General features: G+C 42.2%; 1 protein-coding gene across 1 annotated transcript in view; it reads left to right on the top strand.

Moving 5' to 3' along the window:
• The window catches only part of TRPM1 (transient receptor potential cation channel subfamily M member 1), a 130,146-nt gene that overhangs the window by 50,921 nt on the left and 52,448 nt on the right, over window positions 1-26,777 (top strand). The window contains exons 2-8 of the mRNA XM_039490939.1: window positions 7,420-7,499; window positions 9,783-9,978; window positions 11,530-11,743; window positions 14,866-14,990; window positions 16,092-16,263; window positions 21,327-21,501; window positions 22,725-22,848. Of these exons, the coding sequence (XP_039346873.1) occupies window positions 7,420-7,499; window positions 9,783-9,978; window positions 11,530-11,743; window positions 14,866-14,990; window positions 16,092-16,263; window positions 21,327-21,501; window positions 22,725-22,848 (1,086 nt within the window). The remainder of the gene's footprint in view (window positions 1-7,419; window positions 7,500-9,782; window positions 9,979-11,529; window positions 11,744-14,865; window positions 14,991-16,091; window positions 16,264-21,326; window positions 21,502-22,724; window positions 22,849-26,777) is intronic.

Here is a 26,777-nt window from a genome sequence, read left to right as displayed (position 1 = left end):
ACACTTTGTGACAACATTATTATAGGTGGGGCTGGTCACTCTGCCTGTTATGAAGGTTGCTCAACATTTCCCATTATAAGACCCTGGTTTCAGATTATTTAATTGTGCCAAACTTGAACCAGTTAGGCTAAACTTTTCCATGCTGAGTGTCTGCCTCGGGCTGATATTTTTTTTATTAATTTATTTTTTATTTCAGCCAAAATAGTTCATTCTTTCTGAGAACAAGGCTAAGGGAAAATATTGTTTACCCCATTTTTAAAAAATTCTGGCAACCTTGTCTTTGAAAAGCCCTAGTGCCCCCATGCTTTGGAATGAGGATTTAAATTTGATAGAGGATGGTCTGTGTGTCAGGGATGTGCCTTTTGCTGTCCCCATGAAAATCTGTCACACCGCAATTTCCACACACTTGGTCGAGACTTAGATTGTAGCAGCTAAAATCTCTGAAGATTCCATTGTCACTTGTCATAGCTCCTTTATGGAGCTGTAACAGTTTACATCAGTTGAGGATCTGCACTGAAACCAAGAGAGGCATGGCCCAAGGAAACTCACACTATCTATAATAACTATTCAACTATGATTAATACAGTTGGTCACTAAATGTCACCATTGCTCCATGCAGATATACAGTAACTGAAAATTCACAGCACCTGACGATGAAATAGAGAGTGGAGGGGGGAAAGTGCAGTATGAAATTTCCAGATGGGTAGCTTGATTCTTACGTCTCCTTCTCTCCAGGTTCAGCTAACGCATACAGAACTCTGGTGCCAGTGCTGCTTGCTGTCTTAACACAAAACTTCAATGAGAGCTTTGCCGAAGTAAGGACAGAGGATCAAGCCCTGTAATTGTTTAATCAGACTTTCCAAAACAGTCCAAATAACTTTCATTTCATTTTACCAGCCAGCTGGAGTGAAATGGGATTTCCTCCTCAGACCGTGTATCAAACATGAAAAATATTTGTTTACTAATTCAATAGTGCTGCACATCTCTGGTCCTGTACCTGCCTTTCTCTGAGTATGAGTAGCAGGCTGCTTTGTGGGCTCTCAGTGCACAGCAAAAAGGACAGGTGGCTTCTCTAACATTAATTATTGCTCAAATTTATTTTTAACTCTGGTTAACTATTGAGCATATTTTGAAGGCCTAGGTCTTATTACCTGCATGGTCAACATACTAAGCAACAGTGGTCTCCATTCTCACTGCAGGATACAAGGCTCTTTCATTGATGGCAATGGGAACTACTCAAAACCCTGTGGTGGGAGAATAAAGCCCAATATTAATTAATGTTCTTTCCAGACATCGCAGTAGATTCGAGGCTGGAAGCCAAGAATTAGCAAAGGTTTTGTTTTGTTTTGTTTTACCTTAATTGAAGAGACCTTTGTCAGTTTTCACAAAGGACAATAAATATGCCACTGAGCATTTGAAATGCGTCTTTCCAAGATTCGGTTTTGATTAGAGCATTTTGTGTTTGTAATAATAAGCAGTTTTGAACTTCAGTACACTCAACAAGTTTAGGTGTTGCACTTTTGTGTTTCCTACAGATCAGTAGAAAACCCGCAGAGCGCTTTAGTGGCATGATCTTGCTGGCAATACCTATTTGTCTCTCAGCATAAATACACCCACTGGCTCTTGGCCTGAAAACTGTAGTTAATCTGTCATAATCCTTTCAAAATTCTTCTGTTCAGAGGCTGTTAAAAAGTATTTAGTTTTTCCAAATCACTAGGGACAGTATGCATGCTTATATTTTTCTCAAGAAACCGAATAAATTCCCATGCAGAGTGATCGTAGCAGCTTTTCAGAATTGTGCAGAATCCATATCAAATAAGTGGGTAAGGTACCTATTTTCTGACAGTGGATGTGTCTGCTTAAGTATTTGCACTGGATTATAATCAAGCTCTGAGTAAGAAGATTAAACAGACAAGGGCAGTGAAACTTCAAAGGCTGACCGAACGTGCTTTGTGAGTTTTTATTCCACTGATCTGTAATGCCTGCTTTTCCCTTCCTCTCATTAGCACTAAAAAATAAGCCAGCAGTACATCATGTATTATTTGTATGTGGTGCATTCGAGGTGTGGGTGTGCAGTGCTTTTTTAAGTGCAGTGGCAGATAACAGACTTTATTAAAAATAACTATAATACAATGAATGCACAGCTGGAATTCAGATATACTTCAGATAAAGCTCACTTTAGAAACTTAACGCAAAAGTTTTCCTTCCAAACATAAATGAGGAACAGAGAGCCTTAAGCCTGGTCTACACTACGCGTTTAAACCAGTTTTAGGCGCATAAAACCGATTTAACGCCACAACCGTCCACACTAAGAGGCCCTTTATATCGGTATAAAGGGCTCTAACATATCGGATTGGGGTTAGTGTGGCAGTGCACCACTGACCGCTCTGGACAGCAATCTGAACTCGGATGCAGTGGCCAGGTAGACAGGAAAAGCCCCGCGAACTTTTGAATATTTCCTGTTTGCCCAGCGTGGAGCTCCGATCAGCACGGGTGGTGATGCAGTTAAAAATCAAAATAAAGAAAGAGCTCCGCATGGACCATGCGGACGTGATCGCTGTAAGGGCAGGCAAATCTGTTCTATCAGCGCAATTCAAAATCATTTTTAAATATCTCCAGACAGATGCCATAGCAGGGACTCAGCGCACTGCTAAGCCAAAGAATCAAATGGACCCATGGACTGGAGGACTCAAGCTATCCCACAGTTCCTGCAGTCTCTGAAAAGCATTTGCATTCTTGGCTGAGCTCCAAATGCTTCTAGGGTCAAAAACAGTGTTGGGTCAGGGCATAGCTAGGCAATTAAGTGAAAGGGAAAACAATCCTCTCTTGACTCTTTTACATGTCACCCTATCTTTACTGAATGCTGCAGATAGACGCGATGGTGCAGCACTCAACACCAACATCCCTGCCCATGCTATGGCTGGCTGATGGTACAATACGACTGGTATCTGTCCTCGTCATCAGCCTATTGGCACATGGGGCAGTGCAAAAGGACTGGTAACCATGATGACCAGCATCTGTTAGGTCAATCAAGGGCGCCTGGTCCTAATTTTTCCTGGTAGATGGTACAATATGGCTGATAACCATCATCATCATAGCAACAGGGGGCTGAGCTTCATCAGCCCCCACCCTTCATGTGTAAAGAAAAGATTCAACTGCCCCTGGACTAGCAGCAGGATCCTGGGCTCCTCTCCTCCACACTCCTTAATGTCCTATGTGGACTATCATAGCAACTGGAGGCTGCCTTCCACTCATTTCTCACTAACAAGTATTCCTGCATTCTTTATTACTTCATCACACAAGTGGGGGGACAATGCTATGGTAGCCCAGGAAGGCTGGGGAAGAATGGAATGAACAGGTGGGGTTGTTGCAGGAGCACCCCCTGTGAATAGCATACAGCTCATAATCTATGCAGGATCTGACACAGAGCAGCTGTGCTCTCTGGTTCTCTGATACAGTGGTTCTCTAGTACACTTGCCCATATTCTAGGCAGGACTGATTCTATTTTTAGATACGGATTGACTCAGGAGTCATTCCCAGAGCAGCCAGGGGCACTTATGCACAGCAGCAAATGGAACAGTGCAAAGGACTGGTAGCCATGCCCATCTTATTACCAATTTATGGTATGGTAGATGGTACAATATGGCTGATAACCATCTCTGCTATCATGCAAAAGCAAAAGCATGCAGCTGTGTAGCACTTCTGAATCGCCTCTGTGGCGGCATCTAGTACACATACGGTGACAGTCACAAAAGGCGAAACAGGCTCCATGATTGCCATGCTATGGCATCTTCCAGGAAAAAAGGCATGAAATGCTTGTCTGCCGTTGCTTTCCCAGCGGAAGAGTGACTGGGACATTTACCCAGAACCACCGCGACAATGATTTTTGATCAGGCACTGGGATCTCAACCCGAAATTCAAAGGGAGGCTGCGGGAACTATGGGATAGCTACGAATAGCTACCCACAGTGCAATGCTCCAGAAATCGCACCACCGATTTAATGTGTTTAGTGTGGCCGCGCACACTCGATTTTATACAATCTGTTTTGTTAAACCGGTTTATGTAAATTCGGAATAATCCCGTAGTGTAGACGTACCCTTAGACTTCAGGTTCTTGCTCCAAATCGTAGCCAACTTTAATACTTCTCCGTGAAGAAGATCAAGTAGCAACAAAAAGTTGGCTCTCTTTGCAGAGTAAAAAGAACAGGGTGAAATAACAACCTGCATTGATGGTGTACAATCCAGTTGTTCTGATGATTGTCAGGTTGTCTTTTCAGTATTCTGTGTGGAGGAGTCACATGCACAGCATCGCTTATCAACACATCCTGAACTTATCTCCCCTGAAATGCTTACAGTAGGGTTTCCAAATCTGGGGGTTACAGATCTCTTGAGGGGTTCATGGAGAGGATGTATCTATCTATCCAGGCACTTACATGGCCCTCATTTCTACCGTAGCTGAGCACCCAGGGAGGGGAGTTATGAAAGGTCTCACACACAAAATTCAGTATATTTTAAATGGCAAAAAAATGGATAAACACAAGCCTGGAATGCCGTTCCCCCTTTAAAACCTCTACATTGATATGAGTACCCCAACTAGGGGTTTGGTGTAGACTAGCACAGCACATGTGTGCATGTGAAACAGGCTGCTAGAGACTCGGCTAGTGAAACATGATTAATCTCTTATGGGAGGATGGTTATGTGGGTGTGCCTGGATTTACCTAACACAAAATGGTACAAGTCCAATTAAAAACGTTCTTTAATGTGTACCACAAAGCACAACTACCCATGCACATGAACAATGGCAAAATATGCTATCGAACTGGATGACAGCACTGCTGAGCGTCACGTAACCACATTGCATCTATCATTCAGTCTGTGGAGCTCACTTCTGGCCAAGGGTTGATTCAGAAAGATTGATGGTTTCAAAATGAAGGTAGCAGCAACAGATTACAACAGCTCAGAAAAGTAAAAGTAAATGCAGCATAGAATGACACATGGGTTTTATATCAGTTGATTTGAAACCACTGATTGTAATGTGCTGTAAAATGCTGGTTGCTGCCAAGAGCATGATGTCTTCAAAGTTATTGCAATATTTAAAAAGAGAATATTGAATTGGATTGTGGACTTTTGGGGAAAGAAAGCCTAGAAAGACTTGATTACTCACACTGGCATTGTCAGTACGAGTGCCCTTCAGACATCTTATCTGATATCTGTACAATCATGTAACTGCAAAAGTCATTTAACATTACAGAAAATCTTAGACTTTCCTTCACAATATACTGTGATGGGGCAAGGCCAGATGGCTACAGTAAAGTACTGAGGAACAGGTATGTTAGCCCCAGGCTAAACAAATCCCTAGCACCGTGGTAACCAAAAGGCAGTTGCTCCAGGTTAATCAAGGCACCTAGGGCCAATTAAGATCTTTCTAGAAGGCAGTGGAGAGAGCTACACTGATTAGAACACCTGCAGCCAATCAAGGCAGGCTAATCAGGGCACCTGGTTTAAAAAGGGAGCTCACTCCAGTCAGGGGAGGAGGAGCCAGAGGAGAGAAGTGCGTGTAAGGAGCTGGGAGCAAGAGGCACAAGGAGCTGAGACTGAGAGGGTGTGCTGCTGGAGGATTGAGGAATTACCATACAATCAAGCATTATCAGACACCAGGAGGAAGGACCTGTGGTGAGGATAAAGAAGGTGTTTGGAGGAGGCCATGGGGAAGTAGTCCAGGGAATTGTAGCTGTCATGCAGCTGTTATAAGAGGCACTATAGACAGCTGCAATCCACAGGGCCCTGGGCTGGAACCCGGAGTAGAGGGTGGGCCCGGGTTCCCCCAAAGCCTCCCAACTCCTGATCAGACACAGGAGGAGTTGACCCAGACTGTGGGTTCCACCAGAGGGGAAGATCACTGAGGTGAGCAAATCCGCCAAGAAGCGCAGGACCCACCAAGGTAGAAGAGAAACTTTGTCACAATACATGGTTTCAGAAGTTGCAGAGGCTGAAGCAGCTATATTTTCTCAGAAAGCACTGTTTTATGCCATATTAACCACATGGCTCAAGAAATCAGAGAGCGAACTGATTTCAAAACTGAGGAAAAGTGATTACTCAGCAATTCAGCTTCATGAATATCCAATGTCTTTGATGCTGCAAACCTTCCAGCATATTTGAGCTATATTTCTGCTGGTACTATTGCAAAAGACTTGCTGTCTTCTAAAGCTGTGCCAAACACATACAAGGAGAATATTCATTTAAAATGTTTGGAAAACAAATATTTCCATGTTCATTGCGATTTTCATTCCATGTTCAGACCGTATTGCAATTTACACGGATGGTGCCAAAGCAATGTGTGGAAGGAAGGAAGTCCAGGCCATACTGGTCCACAGCACTGTATCTAATCCCTGAGGGCTGCATTGTTTCAGATGCCATCAAATTCCCGATGCTAAGAAAATGCCTGATAACCTGTTCCATGTGGTTCATAAAGCTGTAGTGAATTTCATTAAGTGCTGTCTAATGAATTATTGACTTTTGCAATGCTCTAAGATGGCACGGGTTCCATTCACCAGCAACTCCTATCAAAATGAAGGGAGGTAACTTTTACCTGGTACATTGATAGCTTGACTGTTTGAAATAAGAGCAAGAATACAGGCTTTTCTAAATGACCAACTCTCTCTCCTTGCTGGTTATTTAAGTAATTATTCTTTGGTGACATGCTTTTGCTTCTTTGGGGACCTTAGTGAAGTAAACTCTTCTCTCCAGGGACAGAATATGAATTTCATCCAGAAGACAGGTTTATCCATATCCTTGAATTGTGACTGTGGTTAACATTTTGTACCTCTTTAAAATCAAAGTCTTTTTTTCAAATCTTCATACTTAGTTCGTTTTGGTGTTAGAATGGTGACAAAGTTTTGCCTGCTCAGGGTCAAGGTTACAGGTTTTGAGAATGGGGACCGCAAGCGCAGAGTTTGGGAAACCTTGGTATACAGCTGTTTCTGAGCTGTACTCTCCATACATTGTTTTCAAATCTAATTGAACTATGTTGCTGCAATGGACTTTCTAATTGCATTGCACAGAACTGTGGCATTGTTTTAGCTCGTCTACAATTCCTGTTTGAAAAACATTGTGAGCTTGATATAATGAGTTCTGGTTTGCATTTGCAGGGAAAATGGTCCCACACAATTCCAATTTGTCTTTATACTTAGTGTCCTCCTTTTCTTCTCCCACTATGCCTTGGTGAAGGAGTTCATGCTTTCCTCAGTAGATGAGAGTACCCTATTAGAATTTAAGGAGTCTATCCTCCTGAAACGTGCATTGTAAATATCTCATTTGACAATCAAAGCTATATTTCAGGAAGGAAACTAGAAGTAGACATTTTACAGTATTGGCCACTCAGCAAATATATCCATATTTTATTTCCCTTTTCCTATTTCAGGGTCAAAAGGCTTGGATAGAGAAGACCTTTTCAAAAAGAGAATGCATCTACATAATTGCCAACAACAAAGATGTTAACAGGTGACAATTTTTAAGCATTTACATTGGTAGATAAAACAATACTTATCACTGAAGTCAATGGAATTGTTCTGAACGTACATGATGTAGCTGAAGCTGATTTCTATTCACTGTGCTTGAGGAAAAGAAGGCAAGGGAGCAAAAGTGAAAGTGAGGCAGAGGGCTTGTCTACACAGAGCAGCAGTGTACGCTGGGCTGGGGGAGGAGGAATTTCTAAAACAAACTAATGTGTTGCTCATTAGTTAGTCCATGGGGAAACTGCTGAAGTGCACTAAAAGTACCATAGTGTGCTTTAATATAGTACTATTAGAGACCAGCAGGGTCTACGCCAGGCCTGCACAACTCGTAAAGCAGCGAGGGCCATATTACTCCAAAGAAAACAGCTGAGGGCCAAAACCCACCGGTCCCCGCCAAAACACTCCCCCACCCCAGCGCCACCCAGCCCCGCGGAAACACCCTCGCCCCGCCCCCCAGCACCGCCCCACCGAAACAGCGGTATTGAACCTTGGTAATATGTTATAGCGGGCCCCTAAGGTAGTATAATTAAGGTAAAAGAAAAATGTCTTTTTGCTAGAAGTAGAATAAGATCTTCCCCCCACTTTGTAATCAATTGCCCTGTTGAATGAATGAGGTGTGAATGAGGAAGGCGTGGAAGGCAGCACCTCCAGGCAACTGCAACCCTTGGTGAGGGGATGGGAGCCAGACCAAGGACAATCAAATTTGTCAAGTGGACTGACTAGAGAAAAGCAGACATACTGACAGCCTCAGGGGTTAGAAGCAAGCACCTTCCTTTGGGAACCCCTCTTAGCATCATTTGGACAACCCCCAGCCCAGAGAAAAGCAGCAAAAAGGACCAATATTTATGAGAGACAAGATCAGTAGAACAGGTCAGCCACCGACTCGCCGCTCGCCTCCTCACCCCCCGAAGTATAAAGCCCCACCACCACTGCCCGCCCACTTGGCTCGTCATCCCCCCACCCCCCCCCAGCTCGCCTACTCACCCCGCTCCTCCCGCTCACCTCCTCAGTCCCCTCCTCCCCCACCACCACCAGCTCCACAGCCTGCCCGCTCAGCACATAATCCACCCAACCCCCCGGCGCGCCTACTCACCCCCTGATGCTCGCTCGCCTCCTCGTCGCCCCCCGGCCACCGCCAGCTCACCTGCCTGTCTGCCGCCAGCCTGCCTGCTCCCTCCACCGCCAGCTCACCTGCCTGCCCGCCGCTGGCCTCTTACCTTCTGCTGCTGCCCCTGCCCCCTGCTGCTGACTCACCCTCACTCCCCAGCCTGACACTGGCCTCTTCACCACCCCATCCACCCGCCCGCCAGCCAGCCAGCCATTGGCTTGCCCCACCCCGCCGCTTGCCTGCTCACCCCCTGCAGGCCACACAGTGAGCCCGCATGGGCCACATGCGGCCCATAGGCCGTATGTTGTGCAGGCCTGGTCTACACAGTGCAACACATTAATGCACTTTAGAAATCACACACCCTAAGGTGCATTACTCCACTGTGTTGACAAGCTCATACACTTGCACACTCTGCATAGAATGGAAGAAAAGGAGCAGAGAGGAGGCCCATACCAGAGGATTGGAATGAGTGTTAGGGGAAGAAGATGGAGATAAGCCCAGAGAAGCAGAATGTAGCAACTCCTTGGAGATTTCATAAAACCAGAACACAACTTTACATTGGATTCTGAGATAGATGAGAAGCCCAGAGAGTGGTACAATCCTGGTTCATGAAGCAAGGTAGCATGGCCTTATTGTTCTGGATGTAGTTGTACTGTAATACTTAGTATTACTGCTGCTGTATTATCAATTGGCTAAATTGTGCCCTGCCTGAGTGGCCACCCAGAAGTGGAAGGGGGTTCAAGGTGCCCCCTTATGCTGTTGCACAGGTTAGCCACATTGTGTATAGCAGCAGAAAAAGGGAGACAGGCTCCACAGAGCTGCTATTTTCCCCAGCACAGGAACCAGACCCTCAGGGTCCAATCCTTTTACAGGAGTGATGTGAAACATTTAGTCCTTAAGCACTAAGCAACATCTGTGAGCCGGTACCTCTGAAAAGTGGGTTTGGTATGTGTGCTTAGGTTTGGCTCAGAGGAGGTGTTTCAGTGACTTATAGAAAGTCCTATATGCCAGATACAAAATAGGTAGGTAAGCCAGAATCATTTGTGTCTGAAATCAAATTTTTTGTTTCGGGGGGAGTTTGGTTTCTTTTTTAAAGAGGACACTATCAGATATTGGAGACAATATGTTCATCGTCAGTGCAAAATCTAACTTTGGTTTCAGGTGCTGCTGTGGCCAGCTTATTAGTCAACATATTCCAATTCCTCCAAGTACAGCAGCTAACAAAAATGGAGAGGAAACAAAGCAATTGGAACCTCAGCCAGAAAAATGGTCCGTCAGTAAACACACCCAAACATGTCCAACAGATGCCTATGGAAATCTTGAGTTCCAGGGAGGTGGACATTCAAATAAGGCCATGGTAAGGAACGGAACACATGCTATACAAACATCTGTCATCTAGATCCCCAGCTCACTGAGGGCCTGATCCAAGCTTGACAATGTTGGAGACTAGAGTCTTGTGTCTTTCAGCAGAGCAGGTATAGTATACATAGCCGCAATCCAAACTTCTCCATTCAAGCATTCCTCTGTGCCTGATCGCTGTTCTAGAAAGAGCCACTCCTGGAATTGCTCCCTGTGCATGTTTGTCCCATGGCCTCTCTGTAAGACTGCCAAATGAGAGACGCTGGGGTGCAAAGGAGAACAACATATTGCAAAACCAATAAAAGTTACAGAAAACAAACACATATGGTTCTCCCATCCCTGTTTAATAGAATGCCAGTAGTTTAAAAAGAAATTGCCATAAGGTCGTGATTTTAGAAGTAAATATAATATAAAAAGCCAATGCTTAAGAGGTAGAAAAACTAACAAAACAATGAAATGTTGCATAAGCCAACTTTGGCAATGTAGGTAAGGACTCTAGTTTGGTAGTCAAAACAGGATTCGATTAATCAAAGAAAACATCTTGATCTTTTTCAGGGAGGTAATTTCTCCTAGTTCAAAATCCTAATGAAAACTTAGTACTTCCCCTTTTCAACCCAAGCTGGGGTTTTTAAGATGGCAACCTCTTTTACTTATAGATTTCATAGATTCCTATACTCCAAGGCCAGAAGAGACCACTGTGATCATCTAGTGTGACTTCCCATATAACATTAGCCACAGAACCTTCTCTCTCTCTCTCTCTCTCTCACACACACACACACACACACACACACACACACACACACACACACACACACACACACACACACACACAAATTCCTAGATCATATCTTTTAGCACAGTGTTTCCCAAACTTGGGACGCCACTTGTGAAGGGAAAACCCCTGGCGAGCCAGGCCGGTTCGCTCCAGGCCAATGGGAGCTGCTGGAAGCAGCATGGGCCGAGGGAGCAGCTCCCATTGGCCTGGAGCAGCGAACCGTGGCCAGTAGGAGCCGCGATCAGCCAAACCTGCAGACACAGCAGGTAAACAAACCGGCCCGGCCCGCCAGGGGCTTTCCCTACACAAGCGGTGTCCCAAGTTTGGGAAACACTGTTTTAGCAAAACACCCAATCTTGATTTAAAAGTTGCCAGTGATGGATAAACCACCACAATCCATAGTAATTTGTTCCAGTGGTTAATTACTCTCACTGTTAAAATGTATGCCTTATTCTGAATTTGTCTAGCTTCAACTTCCAGTCATTGGATCATACATTATATCTTTCTCTGCTAGATTGACTACTATCAAATATTTGTTCCCTGTGTAATGAATGGCACATTCTCAGCTCCTCAACAGCGGAGCAATGCGATTCAGGCTTACTAATTCTTCTCATTACAAGCAATATAGAAACTTTGTGATACAATGTTTAAAAAGCATTAAAATCCTTCCTTGCTCATTTTAGACTTGTTGATTCCTCAATTCTCAGTCAATGGAAGGTATAACAAAGAAAACAGCACTGTAATATTAAGGCACTGTTACAAACTATTTTGCAGTATATACGTGTGTCGTATGACACCAAACCAGATTCTCTGCTTCATCTCATGGTGAAAGACTGGCAACTGGAACTTCCCAAGCTTTTAATCTCTGTCCATGGGGGCCTCCAGAATTTTGAATTGCAACCTAAATTGAAACAAGTATTTGGGAAAGGTCTGATCAAGGCTGCCATGACAACAGGAGCCTGGATTTTCACTGGAGGAGTTAGTACTGGTAAGAAATTACCATCTTCTGAATTTTACTTATGGAATAAATGTTTCTACATATAGTCTTTTTCATTGGTAGAAGACATGAAAGTGCATAAGTGATTCATAGGTCATAAGGCCAGAAGAGACCACTGCAACCATCTTGTCCGACTTCTTGCATAACACAAGCCATAGGTCTTCCCTGAACCAATTCCTGTTTGAATTGGAGCATATATTTTAGAAAAACATCTAATCTTGATTTAAAATTGCCCAGTGATGGTGAATCCACAACGTTTAGTAATTTTGCCCCACAGGTTTATTACCCTCTCTGTTAAAAATGTGCACCTTATTTCTAGTCTGAATTTGTTCAGTTCTAGCTTCAACTCCTAGCCATTGGATCTAGTTTTGTCTTTATCTGGTAGGTTGTAGAGCCCACTATTATCAAATTTCTGTTCCCCATGTTGGTAGTTATAGACTGTGATCAAATCACCCTTTAACATTCTCTTTGTCATAGTAAACAGATTGAGGTCTTTGAGTCTTTCACTATAAGGCATGATTTTCAATCCTTGAATCATTCTCCTGGCTCTTTTCTGAACCCTCTCCAATTTTTCAACATCCTTCTTGAATTGTGAACACTAAAACTAAATAAAGTATTCCAGTAGTAGTCATACCAGTGCCAAAAACAGAGATCATCTAACCTGACCTACTTCTACTCAAGATTCTCCTATTTATATATCTAAAGATCAGATGAACTCTTTTTGGCTATAGCACTGGACTGGGAGCTCATGTTCAATTGATTATCCACCATGATCCCCAGGTTTTTTTCAAAGTCATTGCTTCCAATGATAGAGTCCCCCATCCTATAAACATGGCCTGTACTCTTTGTTCCTGGATGTTATGAGCTTATTGAAACACAAATGACTTGCATCCAGTTTACCAAGTGATCCAGTTTGCTCTGTATCAGTCACCTGTCCTCTTAAGGACATAAGAATGGCCATAGTGGGTCAGGCCCAGGGTCCATCTAGCCCAGTATTCTGTCTTCTGACAGTAACTGATACCAGATGCTTCAGAGGGAGTGAACAGAACAGGGCAATTTATTGAATGACCTAAAATCTCATAATGCCTGTATATAAAATTCGGCTTATGAACAAGAGTATATATGGTACTTCTTCACACAACACACAGTCAGTCTGTGGAACTCTTTGCCAGGGGATGTTGTGAAGGCCAAAAATATAACAGGGTTCAGAAAAGAACTAGATAAGTTCATTGAGGATAGGTCCATCGATGGCTATTAGCCAGGATGGGCAGGGATGCACCACCATGCTCTGAGTGTCCCTAGCCTCTGTTTGCCAGAAACTGGGAGTGGACGATAGGGAATGGATCACCTGATGATTGCCTTGTTCTGTTCATTCCCTCTAAAGCACCTGGCACTGGCCACTGTCAGAAGACTGGATACTGGGCTAGATGGACCACTGGTCTGACCCAGTATGGTCGTTCTTATGTTCGTCCAGTGGACCCACTGATTTTTTGCCCCACTCTTCATTATTTACCACTTCCCCAATTTTTGTGTCATCTGCAAGATTTTGTTTTTTTCTGAGTCACTGATAAAAAGTTAGATAGCAGAGGGCCAAGAACCAGTCACACACTCTCAGACTGTAAAATGTAATTGTAAATGGGGAATCATCACTGTCCGTCAGTTTTTAATCTATTTGATGTGTGCTGAGTTGATACTGCCTGAGCTTCAACATATTCAAACGTAATTTCTTTTAACCATATTTCTAGTATATGGCGGGGGGGGGGTTAATTACACTCTATCTTTATAATTGGTTATTTCATAGAAAATGTATGCAAACTAAGGGCCTGATCCTGCATTATGATGCACGCAGGCAGATCTCTGTGCCTGCATGGGGGCCTCTTTGACAGATGTTTCATTGGTATATATTACATGCCCTCCTAAGACTCTCACAAATGTAAGATGGTGATTGCTCTCGATGAGAACAATTTTTAAATAAATAAATGTTTGATTTATTAGATATCTATCATTTAGCTTGCTGCCGTATCTCACACACAAGAAGACCCCAGTTTTGCCAAGACTTACGCATGTGCTTAAACTAACACACTGTGAATAGTCACACTGAAGCCAATGGTACTAATCACAGTGTGTCAGTTTAAGCTCCAAATGAGAGTCTTTGCAGGACTGGGGTTGAAGTGACTTCAGTGGGGCTTCATGAGGATGCAGGGTTCACCCACACACATCAGAATAATAAGATCAGTGCCTAAGAAAGCAACTGGAATAAAGATGGTTTCTCTCTTTGGGCTCTACTACTGCAAAGTGTAATCTAAGTGCAGCTACTTCTAGGAGGCAGTTACCTGCCTCAGCTTCAGTTTTGACTGTTTCACTCCATTTCTAGTTTCCTGGACTTCCGAGCAATATCTGAATTATTGCATTTCCTCAAGCTAAAGTAAAGTTTACTGATTTTTCTTGGTGTATCATAAGTCATAGCTATTAGAAGTGGTAAAGACTTATTTGGTCATTTAGACCTGTCTCCTTTTCCATGCAGGATTATTTTCCATTGTATATTATCCAGTGCTTTGTCCACCTCAGTTATAAATTATTCAAGGAATGGTTCTTTCATCAATACCTTTGTGAAGGGTATTCTAAGTGTGTCAACAAAATGAAGAGACAATATAGGACGTGGTTTTATGGTTTTTATATTTAAATGGACCCTATCAACTTGAAACTCACATTTCCCTGCAACAAAACTTCTCTCTCTTTTAGTTACAAATAGCACCTCAGATTGCTAGAACTGAAAAAAATTAGCAAAAACTACTTTTTGCTATTTTTGTTTGTTTTCTTTGTGTATTTTATAGTGCTTTCTCCCCCTTGATGTGAAGACCCTTGTATACAGAGCAAGGGAGCAGAAAACTGTTTCATATAAAAAAGTTAAAGGTTTTTTAAAATTTCAAAGCATATTATTTAAAGGATGATTTATCAGAAACTAGAGTTTTCTGAAAACAGTTTCAAAAATTGTTTGTGCCTTTCAAGTATATTACACTGTAAAGTTAGAAAACCGTAGCTAACTACGTATTAGCACTTCAGCATAAGCCTCTGAAGTGTCAATAATGAATTTAAATGAATTGTACCTGTAGGAGTAATTCGCCATGTGGGAGATGCCTTGAAAGATCATTCTTCCAAGTCCAGAGGACGAATCTGTGCCATAGGAATTGCACCATGGGGCATTGTGGAAAATAAGGAGGATCTGATTGGGAAAGATGTAAGTCTCTGCTGTAAGAAAACTCTCATAGTGGGATATCAACTGTGTAACAAAATGCATGTTTCATCTGTTTGCAATTCTTGTGTATTTGTGTTTTTCCCTCTTTCCAGAGTATTTCTAGAGCTGAAATTAATGTACATTATTGTAACATTCTCCATCTGATTATGCTCAAAATATTTTGCTGAGGAAAGAAGAAGGTAACAGTAGCTGGGCAGGCATGTGGCATCTGCTCCATGTACAACGAGGAAAGGAAGGAGCTGAAGATGATAATTTACCTTTAGTCTCTCAATGGAGGCATGAGGGAGGGTATATTTGTCATCAGTGTACTAAGGGTTAATAGATGTTGATTGATTTTAGTCTTGAATTCCAGTATATTGCACGTGGCTCTGTGATCTCCAACAGCTATTATTGATGACACAAAGGACAATTCATGCAAGCTATGAAGCGTGTTCTGTTTTCAGCACAGCTACAGATATAATAGATGTGTCACAGATAGACAATGCCTGTGTCCTTCTAGGACGCTGATTACTCTTGAGAACACTTTTTCAATAAAGATATACTTAAGATGTATTCATTTCACTTGTTGCCATATCAATACAAAATAAGTATAGTACGTGTAGCTAAAAAGGTACTGCTTTAGTGCAAGTAGCAGGGGCCTGTTTTTTGTGTACTGGAAATTGCTGGGTTCTAACCCCAATGCCATATGCTGAGAGTTTTGTAGACATCCAGGGTGCCCATACATGGGCAACACAAAGGATTCATTATAGATTGGCACTCAGCTGTTGAATATGAATTACTCGGGGCTCCAGGTTATGCAGAAGAAAATTTTGGCAAATTTGGCTGAGGGAATTGCACAATACAATGGCTATGGAGAAGGTTTTTAGCATTTGTAAAGGAGCAAGTGAGAGATCCTTTTGTTACTGGCTGGACAGCTAAAGACAGGTTCTTCTTTATTTCAGATTATAAAGGCTTCTATTACTAGATTCTCTTCTTGGTGCTGCATGTCGTTATGTTGAAAATTGTGGCTGTGGGTTTGTTACATGTGTATATAGTAGCAAGTAAAGCCTTTTTTTCATTTTTATGCACATATCCCTTTGACAGGTGTCAAGAGTTTACCAAACAATGTCAAACCCTCTAAGTAAGCTCTGTGTGCTCAACAGTTCTCATACACACTTCATCTTAGCGGACAACGGCACACTTGGTAAATATGGAGCTGAAGTTAAGTTGCGACGTCAACTGGAAAAACACATCTCCCTTCAGAAAATTAACACACGTAAGTTCAATGGGAGATTTTAGACAAACTGTGAACATTAATATCTTGAATGAAGTGGATTTTAAAAAAAATATTTTTGTTGGACTGAAATTTAGATTTTTTTGTGCCGGCTGTTGACCAGAGACTGAAACTTGATCAGATCAGTGTAACTGGAACAAAAACATGTGCTGCCTGATTACTAACACAGAAGGCTTGAATCTAACAGGATGGGAAGCATAGAAGAGTAAGGATCAGAAAAGGAGGAAGGGAAGGTGAGGAATAATAGAGAGAAGGAAATTCAATGACACAAGACTTTCAGTGAAAGAGTCATGAAGGAAAAGAAAGATAAAGATATTTTGTGTACTTCAAGCCAATGTTCAGAGGCCTCACTGAATACACTCTAGGGAATAATGCTTCATCTAATTCCTTTTAAGCAGTATTCTGTGAATCTCTGTGGTTCCTGTTTCCAAGAGTGTGCGCTAACATTTTTTATTTCTCTCTATTTGGGTTTGTATCCCCTGAGTTTCGCTTTGAATTTCACAATCAAAATTCTGCAACTCTTCTGATGAATGTAACCTGAGATTTGGATTTTTAATGAATCTCTAACCTAGGCAAATCTCATCTAGTTTAAGGGTTTCACATGTAAAGTTTCATGCAGATCTGCTGTTTACTTCTTCCCCATTATCCATTTCTAAATAATTTATCAGATGCAATTTGTGTGATTTCTCTCAAGACTTGATCAGTGATTTCTTTCTCCATTGAACCTTCTGTAACATCTTGATCTCAAAAAAAATTATAAAAAAGTAAATAGATAAATGAGAGAGATGGCTGGGCTGGTTTTCCTGTGGTTGCCCAGCAGTAATTATTTTTATTCTAAATAATGCATAGTTATTGAATAATGTCTCAAAACAGGAGGCCAATTTGGGAATCTGCAACTGAGACAAGGGCAAAACGAAAACTGCATTCACCGACATGTCAGCTTTAAAAATTTTCTGCTGCCTCTTCAGACATATCATTGAAGTTTGAGTCTCTTGAGCTTATTATCAGAGGACTGGAAGTGGGCACACTTTAAAAATAACAATTAAAAACGTTAATTAGATCTCCTGAGTTTCAGAATTTGGCATTCACCAGGTATGGATTTCTAAACTCTGGCAGGAATAACTAGGCTTGGAAATACTCCATGTTATCTAATAAATATTAATAGTCATTGATTTTTTCCCCCTCACTCAAAAATCAATGGGAGGAAAAACAGCATCATTAATAATTTACTGTACTTTTTAAATAGTCTATGATCTTGCTTGGTGGTTGGGGTGGGGATATGAGGGAGGTGAGAGAGAGAGAGAGAAGTGAATATGAAATAATATTTTTTAGAACCCTGCCTGGATGCAAAATTTGTATCTGCAGCCAATCCATGGATATAAAGCGGATATCCACATATTTGCAGGGCTCTAATTATTTTCTCTTTTTGACACCCCCTGATTTCATGAATGTCTTATGAAATATTTGAAACCTTTGTAAAACCAGGGTTTTGTAAAAATAAACTTTGGTTTTGATGTGAATTTCGGAGAACATGGAGATTTGGGGTCAGAAAATCTGGTTTTACATAAGTAATATGATTTTTATTTTTGAACCTGTTAGGAATCTCAACTTCAGCCAGTGGGCCAATTTGTTCTCTCAGTTGCAACCAGATACTCAGTGCTTTTACAGTGGTGTAACTAAGAAGAGAATTTGGCCCATTACTTTTCAAATCAACAATAATTAGTATATGTAAAGAGGGCTTTTTAATTTCAAGATTGAAAAAATAAGGTGATTATTTTAAAAAAATGATTAAAAATAAAATCTTTCCTATAGCTGAAATAAATCTTTTAGTGCCTCAAGTAATGATTATCCTAGGGAGCTTTCAGTGGCTGTTATTTCTTAAATAAGAGGAAATCAATTCAAAATAGCAGTGGCATAGGGACTGATAGCAGCTACTAACTGGGGTTTTTAAATGGTCTTAAAAAAGCAGAAGAACATAATAGAGTGTCAGGTAAAGGCTAAAGCACCTTTGTTTTATACACTTCTGGAGTTTGGTTTTCTTCCTTTTTTGTTTAATTGGTGTTTGGTCATTTCACCATCTATAAAACTAAAGTTGGGAATCTGACAAAGTACAGGAGTTAACAACATGCTCTGTGGGAAGCCTCAGTCCAGTTACTAGTGGCCACATAATTTCAAAAATAAGTCACCCCAAGTGGCACTATTTGGCACCCTTGTTGGATGTCTAAGGGCAGGTCTACACTAAGGGCAGGGGTCGAACAAGGGTACGCAAGTACAGCTACGTGAATAGCGTAGCTGAACTCGAAGTACCCTAGTTCGAACTACTTACCCGTCCAGACACCACGGGATCGAAGTCCGCGGCTCCAAGGTCGACTCCGCCACCGCCGTTTGCAGTGGTGGAGTACCAGAGTCGACCGGAGCGCGCAGGGAGTTCGAACTATCGCGTCTAGATTAGACGCGATAGTTCAAACTCCGAGAAGTCGAACTCACCGCGTCGACCCAGCAGGTAAGTGTAGACTAGCCCTAAGAAGAGATGTGAAAGGCTCAAAAGTAGTGATCAATGGCTCCATGTCCGGTGGGCAGCCGGTATCAAGCGGAGTGCCCCAAGGCTCGGTCCTGGGGCCAGTTTTGTTCAATATCTTCATTAATGATCTGGAGGATGGCGTGGACTGCACCCTCAGCGAGTTCGCAGATGACACTAAACTGGGAGGAGTGGTAGATACGCTGGAGGGTAGAGATAGGATACAGAGGGACCTAGACAAATTAGAGGATTGGGCCAAAAGAAATCTGATGAGGTTCAACAAGGACAAGTGCAGAGTCCTGCACTTAGGACAGAAGAACCCCATGTACTGCTACAGACTAGGGACCGAAGGCTAGGCAGCAGTTCTCCAGAAAAGGACCTAGGGGTTACAGTGGATGAGAAGCTGCATATGAGTCAACAGTGTGCCCTTGTTGCCAAGAAGGCTAACGGCATTTTGGGCTGTATAATTAGGGGCATTGCCAGCAGATCGAGGGACGTGATCATTCCCCTCTATTCTGCATTGGTGAGGCCTCATCTGGAGTACTGTGTCCAGTTTTGGGCCCCACGCTACAAGAAGGATGTGGAAAAATTGGAAAGAGTTCAGCGGAGGGCAACAAAAATGATTAGGGGGCTGGAGTACATGACTTATGAGGAGAGACTGAGGGAACTGGGATTGTTTAGTCTGCCGAAGAGAAGAATGAGGGGGGATTTGATAGCTGCTTTCAACTACCTGAAAGACGGTTCCAAAGAGGATGGATCTAGACTGTTCTCAGTGGTAGCAGATGACAGAACAAGGAGTAATGGTCTCAAGTTGCAGTAGGGGAGGTTTAGATTGGATATTAGGAAAAAAAATTCACTAGGAGGGTGGTGAAGCACTGGAATGGGTTACCTAGGGAGGTGGTGGAATCTCCTTGGTTAGAGGTTTTTAAGGTCAAGCTTGACAAAGCCCTGGCTGAGATGATTTAGTTGGGGATTGGTCCTGCTTTCAGGGCTGCCAGGAGGTGGGGGGAAGTGGGGCAATTTGCCCCAGGTCCCGCAGGGGCCCCCGTGAGAATATAGTATTCTATAGTATTGCAACTATTTTATGGAAGGGGCCCCCAAAATTGCTTTACCCCAGGCCCCCTGAATCCTCTGGGCAGCCCTGCCTGCTTTGAGCAGGGGATTGGACTAGATGACCTCTTGAGGTCTCTTCCAACCCTGATATTCTATGATTCTATGACTCTATGATTTAATGGGTATAAAGGCTGAACCAATCTCTGGGATCCCTCCAGATCAGATATAGGACGCGTTGGCAGGATAGTGTGGAGAGACTTGACCTACTGCTGTCCATGCTGTGCCTGTTCTGCAGAGAGATGAATTAAATATGTAGGGTTGCTGTTGTGGTACCTTCCATAGTCTCTCAGTGAACTTCTTAAAAAAACAGACAACCTCTTTATGAAAAGTTGATCATTTTACAGAATTAAGAACTTGATCCAAATGCTTATGGGTAGTGAAATCAGACAGCTTGCACCTAATGCTCTTTGCCTTGCATTTTCCTGAGTTGTAAGTGATCATGTGACCAAGACTCCAGAGACCATGTGACCTGTGGGCTTCCCTTTGTCATCCTATGCCTGGAGTTCATAGTGAGGCAGGGACAGCAAAGGGATGCTCAGCTGTCGTCTCTTACATCGGCCAGCCATTTCAACCTAATGATAAAGAGAGCAAATTAATGCTTCTATCTGAAGAGAAAGCATAGATGGATGTCATGTTGAGGATGACATGCTGTATAAGTACCAAACTAGTCAAAAGTAGCAAGGAGACAATAGCCTGGAGCCATCAGAATATTAATTGGGGTAATAAGGTATTAGAGTTAGTATAGTTCAGGAGTCGGCAACCTTTCAGAAGTGGTGTGCCGAGTCTTCATTTAGTCACTCTAATTTAAGGTTTCGTGTGCCAGTAATACATTTTAACGTTTTTAGAAGGTCTCTTTCTATAAGTCTATAATATATAACTAAACTGTTGTTGTATGTAAAGTAAATAAGGTTTTTAAAATGTTTAAGAAGCTTCATTTAAAATTAAATTAAAATGCGGAGCCCCCCGGACTGGTGGCCAGGACCTGGGCAACGCGAGTGCCACTGAAAACCAGCTCCTGTGCCGCCTTCAGCACCCGTGCCATAGGTTGCCTACCCCTGGTATAGTTGATCTAGCTGCAGATGGACTCTAACAAGGTTCCCATGCAATTGAGATTGCAAAACGGATCACTTACCGCATGTGTGAATAAATAGACAGTAAGTAGCAGTACCGAAGAAAGTCGGCTGGGAGACATTTTGCTTTCTTTCTTTTGGGGCTGTGGAGAAACATAGGCGATATCTTTCATGCCATCACCCAATCATGCGCACCCTCCATTTCTTTTCCTGAAGCTTCCTCGCTGCTCTGGTTCACTGGGAAGCCATAACACAGAATTTACACACGTTCACACCATTCCACCTCTTTGAAACAAACCCAGTACCGTTACTGGTGTTTAATGACACACCTTTTTCTTTTACAGGTCTGGGACAAGGTGTGCCCGTGGTTGGGCTCATAGTTGAAGGGGGTCCCAATGTGATCTCTATCGTCCTGGAATGTCTGCGAGAAGAGCCTCCTCTCCCTGTTGTGATCTGTGATGGCAGTGGACGAGCATCTGACATTCTGTCTTTTGCACACAAATATTCTGAAGAAGGGGGGTAAGATTTTTAGGATCATTACAAAGGCTGTGGACAGTTCAGGGCATTGGTGGTATGGTACTACCCAGTTTGCCTCTATGTTGCCAGTAGAGGTGGATTAAAATTTTGACACAAGCTTTCATTCAAGTTACAAAATTGAATTTTAAAAACAAAAACGATAAAATGTTCACAAAAATGTCCTGTTTTAATTCACCAACACATTTCTCAGTTTTCCCGTCTTCACCATCTTTCTAGTCTTCTCTAGTGTATTCAAATTTAATTGAAATAACTTATCAGAAATCAGTCTGTTTGATAGCTCACTGCTGCATGGCTGTCTATTGCAGTATGCATGATGCTATGTCCAATTTCCCTATTAGATGATGATGAGATAATTGCATTGCTTGATGATGAGGAATCTTTGGAGTCTCTGCTTTCAGATTAGAGAGAGTAATTTTCTGATGAGCTCTTAATTTATCTATATTTTGTAGCTTCAGCAGTTTTGCTGCTCTGAATGTCTGTTGGTAATATTTGCCATCTTCTTGAAGTAAATGTTTTATGAAGAATCCAGTGAAGGTTGGAGGGCTCACATCTCGTATTACTTTCACAGACCCAAATCATTTAAATATTGCTGAAACATTTTCAACTTCTTTATATATACTTTTCTTTAGACATCATATTTTTAAACAGTCTGTATGAGCTTCCAGGTTCCCCTTGACAAGAACTCAGTTTATAGTCCACTTACAAATACAGTACCACTCAGTAGCATAACACAATACGCCCATCCCACTCTCCCCAAAATCCCATTCCTTCAGCTTTACAGAAAAGCATTTGCAGCATTTTAAGGTGAAATTAGTAGTCTTGTAAAATGTCCTCTGGAGATCTCTGGAGACTGAATTCCTTGGTTGATCCTCACATAGAGGTACAGAACACGTAGCTGCAGTGGCTACCATCTCTGTGAATGAAAAGATGGTTCAGGTGCCTAGCCATTCAGTTTTTGGCTCCTGTGTTAAGATTTTCAGACATGCATATGGGAACCAATTTTGGTATGGATCTCATGAGAGTACTGCTAACTCTTTTCATTAGTCCCATAATCTTATATCATAAAATAGGAAGATCCTGGATAAATTATATATTCTCAAAACAAAGAAACTGGACTGATGTAAAAATTCTTGTTGTTTTTTTGTTTTAATGATGGAGTGTAATTTATATTATTTTTAGGTATTGTCTCTTTTTTTTTCTATTAGGATAATAAGTGAATCCCTCAGGGACCAGCTTCTAGTTACCATTCAAAAAACCTTCAACTACAACCGGAACCAAGCCCATCAGCTGTTTGTCATTCTCATGGAGTGTATGAAAAAGAAGGAACTTGTGAGTGCCATAACATTCATTCACAAATGCCTTAACCTTAGTACAACCCTACCCTTCCTTTCAAATGCCATTTACATATTATTACTATTTATCTTTCATTCACAGAGTGCCAGAAATGTACACAATGATTCACAAATATAGACTAAGGCAAGATCACTCCCATCCCAAACAAGTTCCAACTTAATGGCCAGATTCCCATTTAGGGGAATGGGAACATTCCAATGGACTTCAGTGGGACAGATTTGGGCCCTAAAATAGACATGATGGGAGGATCCAGGTGCAGAAGGTAGTGAAAAGATAATTGGAGGAAGGATTCCCAGAAGAAGCTATTTTAGTCTTTTATCTTGCATTCTTTTACAATTGACTTGTCTTTTTTAAGTCCTGGGGAAAAAATTGTTTTAAATGTTCTTAAGCATCAATGTCATTCCTGATCCATGTTTGCCATGACAGTATTATCCACATCATTGAGTCACACTCCTTCAAGTCCCACCAGGGGAGAAACTCACTTGTAAGGAAAAGAAAATTGTCTAGAATTCATAAATGTATTCATCCATCATCAATCAATAGTGCTTGTACTCATGGGGTTATAGTCTGTTTTTAGCATGCAAAGTGTACCAATGAATGTTTCCACTTGGTTAATTGTAGCTGTGGAATTTTTTTCATATTTTCATCTTATGAATATATCCTCCCTTGTGTCAAGGGGTAGATTTCCAGTTAATTCTTTTTGGTTGCAAATCTGAAGCAGCCATTTTCAAACAACAATGACATTTTAACAGCTTTGTTTTTAACAGCAGTTTCAATTGGCTAAGTCTAGCTTTTTCCATTTTCAGTGTTTTTTCTTTTCTAAATGCTGGTTATTTTTAGAGGTGGGAGTGGGACTGAAATACCAAACCCCTCTCTCCTAACTGCCTGCAGTAACCAGGTGTGCCACAATTTTTAGTATGAAATTTAGGACAATTGCCTTATCTCTGCTATACCTGATTCTGTCCCTAGTGAAGCGATGCCACATCTCCATGAAATAGCCTGAGGGGGGGTAACTAGGCTGAGCACTAGATGGAAAGAGGTGCAGCTCTTTTCTTGCAGGAAGAGAACATCTCCTATCCCTCTATGATGAGAGAGTCTGTATTTCCCTCCTCTATTTCTTCTTCCAAATGCTTCCTGCTTCTTAGGACTAAGTGTCCCAATCCCTGTCTGCCGAGGGAATGTGGGACCTTATTCCCTATTCCAGGATCCTCTGAGCCTGGAATAGGGAATAAGGTTGAGAGGATGGTCTGAAGAGAGGCCCCAAAGGGCAGAAGCTCTTTTTTTATTTGTTGGGACTTTTTAGTTAGGATTTCTTGGCTGTGATTTGGCCGGAGGGTTAAGAAACCCCTCTGGAACTGACTAGTGTGTGAGCTGAGACCCACCTTGGGGAGGGAAAATGAGGCAAGGAGCAGGAGTGGAATACTACGCCAGCAGGAGGCACTATAGATCAGACAGCCACACACCATGGCAGTCTGATTTCTGTGAACAAGTTGACCCAGCTCCTCAAAGATATTTAGGTGCTTAACTCCCACTGAAATAATTTAAATCCATGGGATTTAGGCACTTAAATACCTTTGAGAAGTGGGACCATAGTTCCCCCTCATAACATGGCACTGTACACTGAGAAGTGTCAGGGAAAAGAAAGTATATTCATGTTTGTTTTTTCCCACGTAGTTATGTGATATCTGCAGCAGTTTGCATTTTCAGAATGGGATCTGATTCTTGCAGATTAAATGAACAAAGATGTTTTAACCCAAGTCTAAATACTCAAGTTTATGCTTAAGGCCCAGTTCATCCACAATAAAGGGAGTACGCATGGAGGGAGGTGCTACTCCTTGTGTGTAAGAGCAGCAGATTCCAGCTCCTGCTCCTTACTCATGCATACTCCATTGACTCTCAATGGCAGTTTTGACTGAATAAGATCCAAGTTAAGGACTTCAGAATTTGGTCCAATGCATGTATGATGCTAGTGAAAGATTCCACTGGGTCAGTTCTTCCCTCAGTTCTGTTAATGCTGGCCTCATTATAATCAACAAGAGTCGCATCAGTGTAAATGAGCCATGTATCTCTGTCCATCTCAAACTGATGTCTGGACAGTGTTATATGGTTAGCATGATAAAGCCATGATTTCAGGCCTGATTGCAGGTAAAATGTACAGAACCTCACCCAACACCATTAATATGAACCTGCATCCAAAGATTCCATCAGGAAATGTTCTCAAAATCCTCAAGTCACATATGCTAGTCTGGAAAGCATTGTCTTTTACTATAGAATCTGACTCTGGCAGTCAAAGCATCAATCAAAGAATGATTTTTCATAGCCTTTTGCTGCCAAAACAAAATTTAGTAAGTTACAGAGTGAGCATTCAGCAATTAGGGTAAATAATAGGAGTTATGAGACCAATTTTATCAGCTTAAATATTAATCCTGATGTCCCACTTTGGGGATAAAGAGCAGCAAACAGAACATCCAGAAATCCAGTTAATCAAATCTTTTCCATCAAATCAACTCTGAGTCTCAGCAGCCTCCAACTCTTTCACCTTCTTCTGTCATAGTCTTCTCTGTAAAAGTATTAAAAAGAAGCTGGTAAAGAGCTAGGAATCATAAAATAGAGAGAGAATGAATTTTAGAGACTTTCACTATTTTTCTAGTCCTGCGATGAGCTGGATATTAGTATTTAAATATCTGATATTTTTCTCCAGATCCAAATGTTAGGTAAAAATCTTGGCTAATGTATGATGTTCACAACACCACTGAATATCGTATACACTCAGTAACAGCAGTGTTAATGTGAACCCATTTTCTGGCAGCCCAGAGCACAAACAATCTCTTCAGTGGGCAGGGTAGATGGGGTCCTGGATGGGTCAAAAAGCCAAGGTGTGCACAAAAAACAACCAGTCCACACCCCAGTCTCCAAAGCCACTCTCTGCTCCAGTTGAGGAGCTCAGCAGGGCAGGCTGGCTGTGGGTTTTGTGGGGAGACAGTATTAGGATGGATACCTCTGACCTACACTTATCATGTTGTGGGAGGGGGCTTTTGGAGAGGTGCTTATTTGCTGACCTCTTGTAGAATCTGGCCATTTGTCATTGAGCATCCACAGTTTTGGCACAAGTCGCAGACTTTTCATTCTAATAGTTACCTCAGTTGGCCAGGAGGTACTAACATCAATTCCCACAAATTTCAAGATAAGAATTAAGCCCTTCAATGTCAGTCTGTAATTCCCTGCCTGTTTAGTGTCATAGTGGCCTCCTGTTTTTCCCAAATGTTCATTTCCTTCCTTGACTTCCAATAATTTCCTTTTGGAGGTACATCAGAAGGTGACATCATTCCTAGTGTAGAACTCCCATTGGTACTCTGGGGAGTTCAGCATTTGCATCAAGGAAAAACGATGCAATTTCAAATTTACCTCCATTCCTTAGATTTTTATGCTTTTTAGTTCTCAAACCCTAGTTTCCTAAATAAAGGCCCAGTCCTGTGATTCTTATGCAATTTTTACTCAATCCTTACTCTAAGGACTGAACAGAAACTGAAGTAAGGTTCCAAGGATTGTGACATAATGGCCAACATTGGTATGGTGGGTCCCATGCTTTTCTTGGCAGGGGAGCTAGGATGCCACCCTTTACCCCTGCTCTTGGGGTGCCAAAGGCCCCACTAGTGGCCCAGGAAGGTGGTAGAGGAGGGAAGCAGAGAGAAGGGGTCTGGGTTTGCTCCTCACTCTGAGCCTCAGCCCCTCTCAACCCCTGTGGATTTCTTACCCTCTTCCCCCTTGGGTAGAGTTACCCTTGATCCTTGACACTGGGGGAGGGAGTCTCTCTGCTCTGCTGGGGCAGGGTCTCCCTTCCTCTGGTTCTCTGGTCTTTCCATTTTCAGCAAAACACCTCCAAACTCCAGTCCTGTCTCCTTCCT

Source organism: Mauremys reevesii, linkage group 10 (genome assembly GCF_016161935.1).
Source record: "Mauremys reevesii isolate NIE-2019 linkage group 10, ASM1616193v1, whole genome shotgun sequence".
NCBI lineage: Eukaryota > Metazoa > Chordata > Testudines > Geoemydidae > Mauremys > Mauremys reevesii.
The sequence above is the reverse complement of the archived record's forward strand: the minus strand, read 5'-3'. Positions and strand labels throughout refer to the sequence as shown.